The sequence below is a fragment of the Cryptomeria japonica genome, chromosome 6 (assembly GCF_030272615.1).
Source record: "Cryptomeria japonica chromosome 6, Sugi_1.0, whole genome shotgun sequence".
In the NCBI taxonomy this organism is placed as follows: domain Eukaryota; kingdom Viridiplantae; phylum Streptophyta; class Pinopsida; order Cupressales; family Cupressaceae; genus Cryptomeria; species Cryptomeria japonica.
In genome coordinates, this window is record NC_081410.1 from 122,058,088 (window position 1) to 122,074,312 (window position 16,225).

At 37.4% G+C, this 16,225-nt stretch overlaps 1 protein-coding gene across 1 annotated transcript in view; it reads left to right on the forward strand.

Annotated features, from left to right (window-relative positions):
* The first annotated feature begins 355 nt into the window (after positions 1–355).
* Positions 356–16,225, forward strand: part of LOC131053735 (uncharacterized) — a 65,579-nt gene continuing 49,709 nt past the window's right edge. The window contains exons 1-2 of the mRNA XM_057988371.2: positions 356–510; positions 607–715. Of these exons, the coding sequence (XP_057844354.2) occupies positions 414–510; positions 607–715 (206 nt within the window). The 5' untranslated portion in view covers positions 356–413. The remainder of the gene's footprint in view (positions 511–606; positions 716–16,225) is intronic.

Consider the following 16,225-nt stretch of genomic DNA (forward strand, 5'->3'; position numbering starts at 1 on the left):
TGTTCCAAGTTCATGTCAATATATAACAACTAATTAAGAAGAGGCTGACTTAAATCAATATTAAAATTTAGATTCAAAATTTCTAAAATCTCATTACACATACAGCCTAAATTCATTTCTTTAAATTAAAATTAATTTTCAAACTTTCACTACTTACACCTTAATCTTCAAAAACAACCTTGAAAGTAAACCAAAAAGGAATGGAAAAAGTTAAACCAAAAAGGAATGGAAAAAGTGCAGGAGTTTTAACCATTACATGAAGAAACCTTAAAGGCTATCACAACTTTTCATAATGATTATTTTTTTAAACTAATGTTCGAACTCTTCTTATTTGTAATAATAATTTTAAAAACTAACAACAGCCGCAATTTTGCACAAGCCTCAACTCTATTTGGGCATGCCCATTAAAGATCATGGCTAAGTGCTTTTATTTAAACTCTCTTGCAGCTGAATCTTATGCTAAAATGGCAAGTCGGTGTTCACGTTTATACCTTGGGCGCCTGCTTCACTGTAAGCTTCTCTCTTCCTCTTTAACATCAAGATGAATGTATGAACGATAGTATACACTATTAATTAAATGATTGGACTTGGTTTCCCTCTGCGCAGATGAAAAATGCACAGCAAAAACGAGATTATTTAGCACTGGAAGGGAGAGAAAGAGAAGGGTTATGTCCAAAGAGGACCGAGCTGAAGCTGTCAACTCCTTTGTTAAACAGTAATTTAATCTCTTCTCACTAATATGCCTGCCTCCATGCCTTTATTTGTTGCTCCATGACATACTTAGCTGGATTTAAAACGACTCTGTTTTTTATAATAAGTTTTGAAGAATCAGGGCATTGTTTCATTCATGAACATCAGTTAAAAAGCAAGGGTAGTTTTTAAGATCATGGCTAAGTGCCTTTGGGTAGTCTCTTAAGGCCCCCACCAATACGCCTTCAACTGATAAACGCTATTCTACTATTTCGGGGGTGGGAGGAGCTGTGGCAAGCAGAGAGGGATGAGTTAGTGCCAATTAACTGTTCACAGTTAATTTAAGCACACTCATTTTGCGAGTGTCGGTTAATTGCAAGGGCCTTAGGATGATAAACCTTTAGGTTGAGGAGGGTATTTATGATCACTTGCTATCAGATAAGAGCCTCTTCCTGCATTTGTCTGGAGAGGATTAATCCAAACATCAAGAGGTTGAGGGGGAAGCAATGAGCATAATGAATCCCTTAGCCAAATACCTTGGTGTCTGTGATCCCTTTCAGAGTTCTCCAAGTACATTTATTTACCTCATATATTGTTCCAGGTGTACAGACACCCTTCTCTCAAATTTGAACTTATGCCTTCTCTATGGAGTAGACACACCTTCACCGTTGGGTTTGCTCAGGCTCTACATTGTCCTGCATGCTGGAGGATACCTTTCATTCATTGTGGCCTGTCATATCAGTAAGAGGGCAACAATATGTACCTGGAAAATGCCCTGTTCAATTCCACCACAAAATATGATTTTTATTGTTATTCTTCATTGAAGATTTTGTGTGATACAGTTTTATCTTTTGGTTCCTCGTACGCCTACTTACCCCACTGAAATTGTTACAGCTGTTACTTTATCCTCCATATTGTTTTCAGTGATTTCTTCTTCTCACATCAGTGTGGACGTGAATATGGTTCAACCTTGGAAGATTCTACTTTCTGCTATTTATATTTTATCTCTTTCGATTTGAGCTCTTGACTAAGAATGTAATAAGATCAAACCATATCTCCAGTTCACGTACTAGCACGAATATGAGACATATTGCTGTTTAGACATGAACTTTGAAACATATGGTAGTTTATAATGTTTTTTGTATATTTTGTTATACTAATGGATTTTATGTATGGATTATGTTATGATATGATATTTCTCACTTGGGTACATTTGGTTTCGCTTGAGATTTATCTCAACTTATTATAGAGTAACATAAAATTTCCTTTGATAGGTAAAACGTGGGTTCTATTGGGGTATACACTTAATAAAAAGCTAGATAGCTACACATGTTCCAAAGACCAATCAAGTGATCTAAAGATTGACGACTACAAATACATAGCCCACAGACACAGATAGCTAGATGTTGGACATTAGAGCCATATATAAAATGGGCTACAAAACTAGAGCCTTCGGAAACATACAACTAGATAAATGAAGTGTCTGAAGCCTATATGGTATGTATTTACATATATTTTATTCATTCAATCTTTATTCTATTCGTGTTTTCTTTCATCATTTCTTGTTCCAACCAATAGCAAGGATTTATTTGAAAGGGCTAGGCTTCTTTGTTGAAGGAATATGACCTGTTTATCTTCATGATTGCCTAAAGACCAATTGGGAGAGGAGGGGATTTTAGCCTCAGGAGTCCTATTACCCTTCGATTGTCCACTTCTACTATTGGGATTCTTTGGACCAAAACTCCAACTTATAGAAGGCTCATTTTTTTGCAGCTCTAGAGCCATCCTTTGCCAATCTTGGCATGGTGTAGACGTAGGATGTCCAACCTCTCCTCATGGTGTAGACATAGGATAGCCAACCTCCCTTCATGGTACATCATGCAAGGTGCTTGATCTATTTCGCTAGGTCTTAGAAGGTGCTTGGTTCCGTCCTCTTTTCATGGATAGCTGGGATATCTTAGTGTAGGGCTTGGAATTAGCTCTTGTCATCTTTCTGTTTGGCAACTTTTCCTCATTCACATCCCATCTTGCTTCCATTCTTTAAGAAAAACTAGTTTCAGGAAGTCCTCTAGCATCTGAATGTCTATAATTTTGTCCTCTAGTTTGAGCCTAAAGTTTTGCTGAATAAGCACTTGGGTTGTTGAAAACATAACATTCCACTGACCAATTGCAAATCATTGATAAAAAATTGCTCCTCCATATGATGAGTCCTTCATCTCTACCATGGTTGCATGAAGATACTATTTTCCACCTGAGTTGTAATTCACTGCAAAGACATGCTATAAATAGGGAAGACTTAACACTACCCATCAGCTCTTGAACTAAATAAACACCACGTGAGAGAGAAAAGGAAAGAGAAAACTTTTCACCACCAAAACAGACCGTCATTCAAATCTCTTTGTTGCTAGGTGATCTTACAAAGCAATTTTAATATACAAGTGAGCTACTTATTTCCCCTCGTGATTTAGGCTTTTAGCACATGCCTAATAATTACTGTCTTTGTTGACAACAGAATCATAAAAGCAACAAGCTAGGATAATCCTCTTTTTAATTAAATCACCTCTTCCTAGGTCTAAGTAATGTTGCTAGGGTAATCCAATTTCAAAATACCTCGGAGACTAAGCCACAAGGAAATCTTCAACTAATTGAAGAGGCTACATAGATGGATGGTCCTTTTGAGTAGAGAAAGCTTCATAACTGAGCTCCTCGTGAAAAATGCTCCCTAGTGTCTACTCATATGGCATCATTTTGACAAAGTGGGACTTTGGTCAGTTCATTTGATTGTGGCACAAATACAAGACACGATGATTGACACTTATGACAATAATTGTATCAAAGTTAATTTTCCATTTCACTTTATATTTAAAAGTGGCTTTAGAAATAGTAAAGTGTTCACTTAATATAAAATTTTAAAAAACATTAAGTATATGGGAAGAAGTTGGGAATAAAAGATTTGTTTGCAAAGCCAAATGAAATATGACATGAAAAGAAGAGATACATCGTCTCACAACTGGGATATCAAGATAATATATATGTGAGTAAATTGCAAACAAATTTGATTAATCCTTTTGAAAATTTGTATTTTTTGAGAATTGGAAGAACTTAAGAAGAAATTATGGATTACTTGATCAATCTGTACCTATGATCATCACAATTAGAAGAGACTTCCTTTGTAATTCAGTAGAGGCAGCTCATAAGTTTATAGATATTTTCTTCCATCTATACATGACTTTTGTGAGACACATTGAATGAAACATGGAAAATGGCATTTTCATGCTATGGCTGACTAAGGAATTTAAAGAGTAATGTTTTGGTGATTTTGAAGTGAGGTTGAAGTGAGGTTGAAGGGAGTTACCACCTTATCATGAGGCTTTGCCATGCTAGTAACTAGTAATTGTGTTGTGTTTGCATTTGTATGTTTATAGCTTAATGGTTTAATAAATTCAAGACTTACATATTTCAACAATAATTATATGAAGTTATGAACAAATGACTTTGTGATTATAGACCGCCTTGTTTATTGATGCATCTCATCAATCATAGAGACTAGCCATGGATGATTGAGGAATCACCATTTTGATGGTGGAAAAGTGTCTGTGTGCATATCAATGTTTGAATTGGTCATTTTACTCATACATCTTAGTTATGATAATGTTATTTATAGGTTGGCTGTCATAAGTAGGATATTTGAATTGCACATGTTAATTACATTTTGCTAGAAATGGGTTAGGATATGACAAAATTGTTTGAGATACAAATTAGTAACCTAGCCCATAACTAGATAATGTAAATTGGAGTCCAATTTAAGGCCAAATAGTGCCTAATTGTATGGGTTGAGTTCCCTATTCCTAGTCGATGTATTAGTTATGGCCTAATTGTCAATTTTGAGATAGTGCTTGGGTTGTTTGACAACAATTTCTTGAATTCATGTGTGTATATAATTTATGGATGTTGTTTCATACAAAGTATCATAGTGATACTCTACAGTTTAACTTATATTTATGTTATACTTGTTGGTAATGCAATATTACTGACAGAATAGACTGGTTAGTTTTGTAGCAATTTTATTTTTTCAGTTTTCCTCAATTTTATTAAATCCACACAAGTCATAAGTATGCTGTCTTAAAACAGCTATAGATATTCATGAATAGTCAATTGCACATTGCAAATTCATTCCTACCGATTTCCAAATCATCAAACACTTGTTTCACTAGAAAACCTCCTTCCTAGTTTTCTTTCTTTTCCTTAAAGTTTCTATTACATATTTTCATGCACAAGAAACTAGAGTTTCCATCTTCTATTTTTCCATCCATCCTTAAACAATACCAAACTATCCAAATCTTTCTCAAATTAATTAGAAGATCTAATTTAATAGATCTATAATTTTGCATATATATTTTGTCTGTTTTGCACAAGCAATCAATCTCCAACAAGATTAACATTTCTTTCAAGAATCCTTCATTCATTGTTAATCCAAAATAAATCTTTGCTGAATCTTTTAAATTCAAGATTCTTACCTTGATTCCTTAGCAAATTGACGACAAATTAAAGAAAACCCAAAACAATTTCAATCACAATCCTTTAAACTTCAGTGTAAAAGTACTTCACAATTCCTCTTTCTTCAAACCTGATTTTTGTTTTTTTTCCCTAGAATTCAATACATTTCTAAAGAAATTCTTGTCCTTATAAATACAATCCTATTTTTATTTTCATTCTATTTGTAGGACTACAATTCACTCAATAATATTTAGTTATTAATTTTAGAGAAACTATTAATTAAATATACTTTTCTGTTTCATGGATTTTCAAAAAAAAAAAAAACTTATAAACTAATAGCTTTTCTAATTTATTTATCATTGAACTCGTGCATAACTCAAACAAAGAAAGCCTAATATCTTTAATGCTCCAAAAGAAAAATGATATAATTATTTTTTTAATTTCCATTTATGACCTTGCACACTAAAAAATCAATTGAGTTGTGAATCAATTCAAATTTAATCTCCTATTAATATTGGAAATTTATTATTTGGTAATTTTTTAATTTTTTTAAAAAAGTGTTTGGTAAACTTTTTAACGTGATTGGTGACGCTGGCATGACACGTCCTCTGGTACCACGTGAGACACTTTTGACCTAGAGCTATGAATTGGTGAGGTTACAAACAGGGGACCTCATCCCCGAGTAACAATGTAGAGGCTCGAACCCATGAGCATATTGGATCGACGAAGGCACAAGCTTGTGATCACAATGGCCTAGTGGGGGTTTGAACCTTTGTGGCCACAACAACATCACCACCACTTAAACAACACACTATGGAAGGAACCCCTAATTGTCTGATAATTAAAAATAATTATTTTTAAGAAATTAATTAATTAATTCACACCATTAATTATTTTTATCAATTAATTATGTCCCTTAATTCAATTCTTAGTGCACCATTAACTTATTTATTTTTTAATTATTTAATTAATTAGTAATTCTTTTATTTGTATGAGTCACACAACATAATCTTGCCACAACATACTACCATAGCATTGTTAATCAATAACGATAATATATTATTGACATCAAATAATTAAACATGCCAACAATTAATTTTATATTGGAAACAAGCACCGTAGAAGTAAAAAATTGTAATCTTGCATATCACATAATCTATCTATCAGCATTTTAATTAAATATCTTGTATATTCATTGAAATATTCTACACAAATGAGTTGGGAATGACGGATGTTACCAAAAATACTTAATGTAGTATTTTTTAATTCTTATGCAATTCCCAAATCAAAAGGGGAATGGGCCACGTAGAATGGTATTAGCTTGTTTAAAATTTTAAATCAATGCCTAAAATAATGATCTGAATTATTTTGTCTATTGGGGGACAATATCAGACTAAGATTTGGTGGTAACGTAAACACATAATAATCCATGTTAAAGATTCATTTTATTCAATATATGAAAAATCCATACAACTTGGGCAAACCCATAAGAGAGATGTGATGCAAAGCATCCAAGGAACTCAATCAATAGGGGAGATCTTTCTCCCAACTCACCTACACGATAAGGTGGTAACTCCCTAAAACCTCACAAGACCCCTCACAAGGTTATTAGTACTCACAAGGTACAATACATCAAAACCACACTCATGCTTCTTAACATCTCTTCAACCATTGATATATCTTGGACTAGGTTTGTACAACTTGCCGAAGTCCACATTAAGGACTTCCAACAACCAAATCACACCTAAACCCACTAAATTCCATTCACACAAGAACCATTCCCAATAGGTCTACCAATTGTGCATTGTCTCAACTCTCAAGCCAAGTAACTACTCACCCTTTCAAAGGACTTCATAACACCCTTGAGGACTCCCCTCTACTTAGTCCAAACACCAACCTACCCCTCCCATCCACCCTAGAGGTCTTAACAAAGTTTATTGCAGAGTGACTGTTTTTAGGACAGTCACACAAACGTGGGGATAGACAAACTATGTGGATTCTCCTCACTTCATGGGGCCTTGTTGTGACCATTTCACACATCGCCCCATCGCAAATGGGGACCCCTCTTTTTGCTCGTTTTTCGTTCGTTTTCGCTTTCGTTTTTAGGATTTTGTTAGTCGGTTAGTTGTCTGGATTTAGGGTCAAGCCTTAGGGTTTTTATTTTTGTCTTTTCAGGCCAAAATCCAGTCATTTTTGAGAGCTTTTGAGCTTCCTTTTCTAGGATGCAAATTTTGAATGCAATGAATTCGCCAGAATGGTTTAATGTTCAATTGGAATGTTGATGCAGAGCTTAAATTTGTCTAAGTGTTGAGGAAAAAGTGTGAATTTTTGTCCAATTGAATATTTTGACTAAATTTTGACTTTTTTGATCTTTGATCCTGGGCATTGGAAATGGTTTGTTTTTCCCTTGTGAAGTGTTAAAATGTGAAAAATCATGTTATTTTGCCCTGTAGGAGCAAAATCGCTCCTGTCCCTCAGTGAAGGACGGGAGCTCATTTTCAAATATCTCACTATTCCTGCAGAGTCAAGACGGATTTCAAATTGGAAGTGATGGAGAACGGCGAGATCTTTCCATTGAATATAAATTGAAGATTTTCATGAGCACCAAAACGCCTCCAGGGGGAAAATCGCTCCTGTCCCTCAGTGAAGGACCGGAGCTACAAATCAGATTTTGCCTTGTCCTTGCGAGATTTCGTTGACTTGATGATTTGAAGAGGTCCAAAGGAAGATACTTTACCAAATGAATATAATTTGAGATGCAAAAATGGAGGAGAATGGTCCAGAATGCAAAGTTCGCTCCTGTCCCTCAGGAAGGGACCAGGGCGAAGTACCTTATAGCTCCCGTCCCTCTCCCAGGGACCAGAGCGATATCCTTCATTAGGCAAGATCCAGGCAAAAATCAAGGCAAGTTTACGTTCAAAGGCAAGGAAAAGCATGAGATGAACTCATTGAATACAAATTGAAGATTTTTAAACGTCCACATGGGTCCCAAAAGATCCAGTTCGCTCCTGTCCCTCAGGAAGGGACCAGAGCGATTTTTGTTATAATTGATTTTCTTGCCAACTTACAAACGATGTCAAGGCATGGATGAATGGAGTAGACCATGATGAATCCATTGAATATAAATTTGGAACCTGACAAAATGGAATGAAGGCCACAAGAGATGGATCGCTCCTGTCCCTCTCCAAGGGACCAGGGCGATACAATGGTTATATTGTCTTTTACTTAAGTTTGAAACCGATCCAAGTCAGGACAAGGAGGCAAAGGACATTTCAAGGCATTTTCATCGAGCACAAACACTTAAAGGTCATCACAATGAGGAAATTCGCACCCTAAGACCTAGTTCGCTCTTGTCCCTCAGGAAGGGACCAGAGCGATGTTGGATATATTGGCCACTTCATGCAAGATTTACGTAAGGTCAAAGTTTTGCGAGATTGTAGAAGGTCCATGGTATGATAGGAAGGTGATACACGAAGATTTCAAACGTAAAATAATCACCAAAATGAACATAGGGACCATATCGCTCCTGTCCCTCTCCAAGGGACCAGGGCGATTTGCCTTGGACTCTCCATTTTGTTTCAAATGCGTGCTAAGTCAAGACTTCACAAGATCATACAAGGTTCAAGACATCATTTGAAGATCACATGCAAGTGTTTTGAACGTCCAAACATCGTCAAACATGCTAAAAGCTCACATCGCTCCTGTCCTTTGGACAAGGACCAAGGCGATCCCATCAAAAACACTCATATTCCTTCAAAGTCGAGGCAAAGCAAGGATGGGCATGGTAAAGGACGGCGTTTGGAAGGCATCACAACAAAGATTGAAGTTTAAAGTTACTAAGATTATGGAGAAAGACATGGATCGCTCCTGTCCCTCTCCAAGGGACAAGGGCGATGATCCCTCTAAATGTCCAAACACCACATGCAAACAAATGGAACAAGCGTAGAAGAAATGAGCAAAGATGGTATTCGCTTCACAAATGAAAGATCGAAGATCAAAGATGCATATTGAACGTGAGAACATGGAGATCGCTCCTGTCCTTTAGACAAGGACCAGGGCGATGAACACCCAAAGGCACTTATGCGCACATGCAAGGCAATCAAATTCGAAGGATCCATCAAAATGATCGATATTGAACGTGGGAAGGAAGGAGATGAACGTTAAAATTGCAAGAATTATGACAAAATCTTGGATCGCTCCTGTCCCTCTCCAAGGGACCAGGGCGATGAGGTACGTCCCTTTCATTTTCATAATTTTGGCGCCAAATAAACATTTCAAATTTTCCTTAAATGCTAAGTTCGATAAAATTGAAAATCCATTTAAACTAGCATTTAATATGGCGTTGATCATTTATTAATTATTTTTGCCTTTATTTAAAAATCGAAATTTGCAAATTAAAAAACGCAAGGCATTTAATAATTAATTAATTAATTAATAAAAAAAATCGCATGGAGCGCTCATTTAAGTAAGTCGGCCTTGTTATTTTATTGAAAATCATTTAAAAATGGTTTTATTTTCCAAGTCGGCCTTGAGGGTAAGTTGCAATGCAAGCGCTATATATGGAGGGTGAAAATAATCATTTTCACATAATCATTTTTAGCCTTCTACATGCGATCTTGAGGAGAAAGAAGGAAGTGCGAGGTGTGTTTGAAGGAGTGCGAATTCCATCCAAGGTGGCGCTAATATCATCTAGGGTGGTGCGAACTTGAAGACTTCATTGGAGCGAATTTGCCAAGGATTGAAGACTACGTCAAAGGCGAACTTGAGGATCCATTTGAGCAATTTGTCAAGGATGCAATTGAAGATCACGTTTAATCCAAAGGTGGCGAAGTTGATCTTTTGAGGAGATAATATTGAAGATCATTTATACCTCAATTTTGCCTAGGCGATCTTTTCCTTTTTGCATTCTAGAGTTAGCTCTCTATTGAGGTATGGCGATTTGATTTTATTGCTTTATTTTATTGATCGTCATATTTTAAGTTTTGAATTTTGAATCTCTTAGCTCAATCATCGTTGTTTTTTTTTTTAGGAAATGATAACTCTAGAGACTTACTCTAGAGACTTATCATGATGTTTCCTAAAAACTTCTCTCTCTAATCTATGTTATTTATTGCAAAATCTAGTTCTCATAATGAAATGTTGTGTAGGTATGGCGACCCCGAAGGCGGGAGCATCCACCAGTCGCTCAGCTCTCATGAAAGAAGATCAGAAGACCGAAGAAGTGGAGACCAAGATCGTGTCGAAGTGGAGCAACATTGGAGATACAAACTTGGGGAACTTTAGCACGAAGAAGTTTCGAGAGGTCCCTTACATTGGCAAGCCATCACCTGTCGCCCGGAGAATAATAGAGAGTGGCATCATCAAGGCGGCCGGTTTTTCTCCAGCTATTCAGTGCCACGAGTTGATGATCGAGTGTGCCCGTCACTACAATCCACAGTCCAGGACAATTGTGTCCAATGAGGGAAACACTTTGGCGTACCTTTCAGAGGAAGCTATAAGTGAAGCTTTCCATCTTCCAGAGCACAGGGACATGATATATAAGAGCATTGAAGGAGCCAGATCAGTGTACGATGATGATCCAGATGCTTGCCTAAGCATAATCAACAAGAATTGGCTACTCAAGAGTCGTCCCCGTCTAAGCAAGGTACCGAACACACCGCACCGGATTGATTTCCAGGAGGAATACAGAGATTTGATTACTATGCTCAACCGAGTTACAGGAGCACCTCATGCCTTCTATTTTGAGAAGTGGATGTTTTACTTCATCCAGGTGATTGTTCAAGGAAAGGGTACGATACATTGGGCTAGGATAATTAGCCATTGCTTAGACGTACAGTTGAGGAGACTCAGGGCTACTAAGTCCTTCCACATGAGTTCATACGTCATCTATGCTTTGATCAGGAATGTTGAGTACGCAGGACTATCTCACAGAGGAGTGATTGGAAGAGGACTCGACGAGGTCAGAGCTTGTGAATCCTATGCCTACTTACATCATCCGCCAGGGAAAAACTACAAGTTAGTTAATGATACTTTCACGATGAACATCACAAGGACGTTGCAAGGTGGGATTCACAACCGATTATCTCAGGATGCCCAGGAATTCATCAAAAGGTACGGTGCTTGGTTCATTCAGTTTCCCAAATTCACTTACATTAGAGTGCATGGATGTCCTTTACCTCCGTACATGTTGCCAAGGTATCCGACAGACAGAATTGTGTTACTTGAGGTAACAAGGCAGTTGGCAGCATATGTGAAGGCATTCAGACACAGACATCAGAATGGAGTTCAGGTACCTATTATTTTGGGTAATTCAGTTGAGGTATGTCCTAATGTCTTAGCCATGGATGACGCAGAGAAGGAGTTAGCCTTGTATTCTTTTTCATCTTTTGCTTGGAGAAATAGCTTTGATCCACATGGACATTTGGAGGAGACGGTCGGTAGAAGATTTAGACATGAGCATCAGATTGAGGATTTTATGATGAACCTCCTAGATGATCTTGAAGTGAAACGAAAGATACATTCTAGATTGCCTTTGGATTTCATCAGGAAATGCAGGATTTACAGAGTGGCCGACCAAGCTCAGGACAATGGCAGACATATCCAGTCTTCCTATGATAGAGAAAGCAAAACAATAAGGTTGGATTGGAATGAGCCCGAGGTCGTGGATTTAGATGCTTTGATGGCACCAGTCTTGTCTTGTACTCGCAGATGGGTAGACGTTCAGCATCAGAAGTTGAGAGAACAAGGCGTAGCTATGTCTTTTACTTTGGAAGAGAAACCAGCCGAAGGTGGAGCAAGTGTGAGTGAAGGCAATCCCAATCCTAGGAATTCAGGTGAAGGTAGCCTTCGATGTGCCAGTGAGGGCAATCTCCATCCGAGAGGTTCGAAGAGAAAGGAAAGATCAGAAAAGAAAGAGTCTTCCAAGAAAAAGCAAGGTGCCAACAAAGATCAAACACCAGGTACTTCTTCTAGATCAGAGAATAGAACAATTCAAGTAGAAGAATCCATGGAGTCTATGGTACAGAATGACAGACAGGAGGAAGGACAGGCACAGCATGTTTCGTCAGATGGATCTCTCCAAGACTATGAGTTGGATGAAGACAAAGAAGACAATGAAATGACATCTCCTCCCAGACAAGAAGAAATAGTGCATAAAGAGATTCAAGTTCAAGAGACAAGATCGAATATCCCAGATTGGTTGAAGGAAAGATTGACTAAGGTGATCGTAGTAGAAGACGAGGACAATGCAATTGATTTAGAGAGCCTTGTTGGACGCTCACATGAAGTAACAGAAAAGAAGAAGGCTACCAAGATGTCCAAGATGATTCGAGATGAGACTAGATCCAGAAAACTGCAGATAGCTACACCGGCAGCAGACAAATATGAGGGTGAAATCCTAGCAGAGGAATATGATATACAGACTTTTGAGTTAGGACCATCCACCGCAGAGCAGACTTTAGATGATGCCACCGACACATTTGAAGCATTGAAGGACAAGCTTAGAGAAGAAGTGGAAAAGAATAGAAAGCTTGAGAGAGAGGTCGGTGCATGGAGGACATATTTCAGTCACATCAATGAACCTTTGGGACGTCAGGATCCAGTTAGATCACCAGTGCAGGCATTGCCCCTTCAATCGATCAATGAAGCAGAATGATTCAGGAACCTGGTCCAGCGTACATGTAGTTGGATGGATAGATCTCATACAGTGGCCATAGAGTTTGTTACAAGGATGACGAAGATTATTCATCAGGCTATCCAAGTTCTTGAGATAATCCACAGATTGATGGTATCAGTAGCTGCATTTGCCCATACCAAGGACGTTATCATCCCTGTCTTGAAAGTAATAAGACATACATCCAGAAGAATTTTAGCACAGGAGAGGATCTTGGAAGGTGATTCTCACAGTTTATTTCAGTGGTCAACCTTACTCCATATAAAGAGTGTTCTCTTCGAGGACATCAGTGCTAGATGTGGTCAAGTTGAGGAGGTGATCAATCCGATCCAGGACAGAGTATTTGAGGTACTTCGTACCATTCTTGGCAGAAGGATCGAGGTCGAGACAGATGTGGATATGCAAGAATTTGAGGATAGAATCAAGATCATCTTTCGCAAGGACGCAGATGTTACAGATGAACAGTATGATCAGATGTACGCCACCATGCTCCTGATTGATAGAACGAAGGAACTTGAACCTACTTGGGACGCAGCTCTTCTAGATGCATTCGATCAGATCATCCACTTAGAAGAAAGTATCAAGAATCTTCCCAAGATTCCAATCACAGAAATCGAAGGAATCGTGACAAAATTCATTGCATATGCTAAGAAAGAGAATTGGAAAGGGAATAAGATTCTAGATGAAAGGTTGTTACAGATGACATGACATCTTATTTCTCATTGGTTGATACCTCCTAGGTTTTTGTGCCAAATTTAATATTTGGTTATGTATTTAATATTGTTCAGTAAAAAGGAGGTCATTTGTAACAAACCCTAATTAGGGTTTAGGTGTCATGATCTTGTCCGTTGATTTACTTTCAATCTGGACCTTTCATTGTAACTGGGGATGCTATTTATACCCCCATTTTTCATTTCATTTGGTAATAGTGAATAGTGTAATAGAGAGTCAATAGAGTAAGAGTCAATAGTTGATGTAAGAGAGATTAGAGTTAGAAGCAATTTTATTTTGTAGTAAGATTGAGTCTTGAAGAGAGAAATTCAAGTAATTGTTGTACATGATGACTTGGAAATCAATAAAATATTGAAGTTATGGTGTTTTGTTGCAAATTTCTTGAGTTATCTTCATGGTTGTTTGATACACTTGAATCGTGCTCAATCGAAGTAGTTGGTTAATTTGAAAGACTAAGTGTGAGATTTGATATTTGGTAGGATTCGTAATCCAAACCACTAGCTTCTTGCTGATTGTAGGAACGCCTTGCGTGGTCGACTGGAGAACACTTTGAATCCTTAATCTTCAATTATCATTGTGTCTTGGATATGTACCTTTGTAGTAGTGTCCCTGATCTTTGATGCATTGAATACCATTATATTACCTTAGAAGATCGCACTAATTTCAATTGAGTTGTTATCTTATGGCAAAATTGAAGTTGGTTGAGTCTTGCCAAATCTCGTCCATACTAAGTCATTCATAGGGTTAGGCTAGATTAGACCTCTTTAAACCCTATCTTTTTGCTATTTTTTGAAAGTTCCTTTTAGTTTAGTAAAATCTTCGAGCTTTAGAATGTGTAAGACCCCTTGGAGGAAACAGCAAATCACATCATGCCACTAAAAAGCTTGTCCACACGTAGAGACCCTACTAAAAGAACCTTGGAGTCTACCTAACTGATCCATTACGCGAATCTTCAGCAGTTAGAGACTATTTTCTCAAGAGAGGATAAGATGCCTATTGGTATTTTATTCTGTGTATGATTGTGTACAAAATACACGTCAACAGGCCTCCAAACACTTCAACCATTACACGAACCTTATAGGCCTTCCAAATACCTCACATACACACCAATCCTACATCAACACTTAATTGATACTTTTATTGGAAGAAAATGTCTCACTTCACTGTCAAGATATGACAGTCATGTACTTCTTTTGGGGACAGTCACTTATGTCTACAGTTTTGTGGATGGGCAGGCCCCTAACCACTTGGAGCATGTGTGGAATACCTCTACACACTCAACTAAACCTTGTCTTGCCTTCTCACAACCAAACTTAGCATTCTTATGCCCCCACACCTCCTTCATTATCAGTTTTGACAGTCTGAGACTGCGTTTTCAGACTTTTCCTCATGGTTTGCATGTGCCAAAACGAACATGGAGTCCCTGCAAAACAAAATAAACAAAATACAATACAACAAGGCCATCCACCACATAAAAGAGCATTATTGAACGTGGAATGGCTTTGAACTCATGATTTTTCCCTCTCGGGTTACCCTAGATCAGGGTTTAAACAGTTTTTCCAAAAAATAAGACATCTCTTCCAATTCTTAATGAAATCAAATGCCACAAAAGACAAATTAAACTAGATTCACCCTCCTTCAATGCACAATCAACTCCAGGGGTGGATCAATGCATTTTAATGGTGAATGATGAGTTTGAACAGACTGTTACGTGGGAGTTCTCAGGAAAAGTGTAGTAAACAATGTAATTTTTATTGATTGTCTTCTTCCCCAATACACATCAACCTTTTCTCAAGCCGTGGAAAGGCTTATTTCATGTTCTTCATGCCTTCCCCAACGGTTATAACCAACATTTGATCTTTCATTACTAACCAACACCTAATCACCCCTTTAAACACAAAAAGTTGCATTGAGCAATTTTTGACAATATTGACAGCTTTGGCTAACTTTAATCCTAGACCCAACCTATGACTTCAATGACTCAAAAATGACACAAATAGGTTCAAATAGGTCCATAAAGACCCTTAGACACCATCAAACATCATACTTGACCTATTGAGACATATTTTCCACATTAAGTCAATTTTGTCAATATGTGCCAACGTGGTCCCCATTAGGACTCAATATACAAACCATTAGTCTCAATGACCTTATTACATCATATATGGACTTATTACATCTTATATGGCCTTTCAAGACCTTATTACAACTTTCATACTTCAAAACACAAAAGATTCAAAATTTGCCTCATAGAGGCTTGATGGTAGCCTAGGTGCTCCTGTACCAAGATGTATGCCCTTAAATCTATCTAGTTTGGGAAAACTTGTAGGAGAGATGTATGCTTGAGTCCATACAAGTTAAACAATCTCGTGGGACTTCATTTATGAGAGTTAAAAAAAATTGGCAAAGTCGACAAACGAAATATGTGTCACAACTTGACGAACTCATCACTTGACAAACTCGTCCTAAGAGTTGTACACCCATCACTCTACTTATTAGCTTCGAATTGAGCCTCTTTATACATTTTCGAGGAAACCAAAAGGTCACAACATCTATGTCTTCATTAGAAGTCGAGTGGACAACCGAAAATTGAAAGGTCATTACAGTTGATTGAAGATTAAAATATCTCACTTA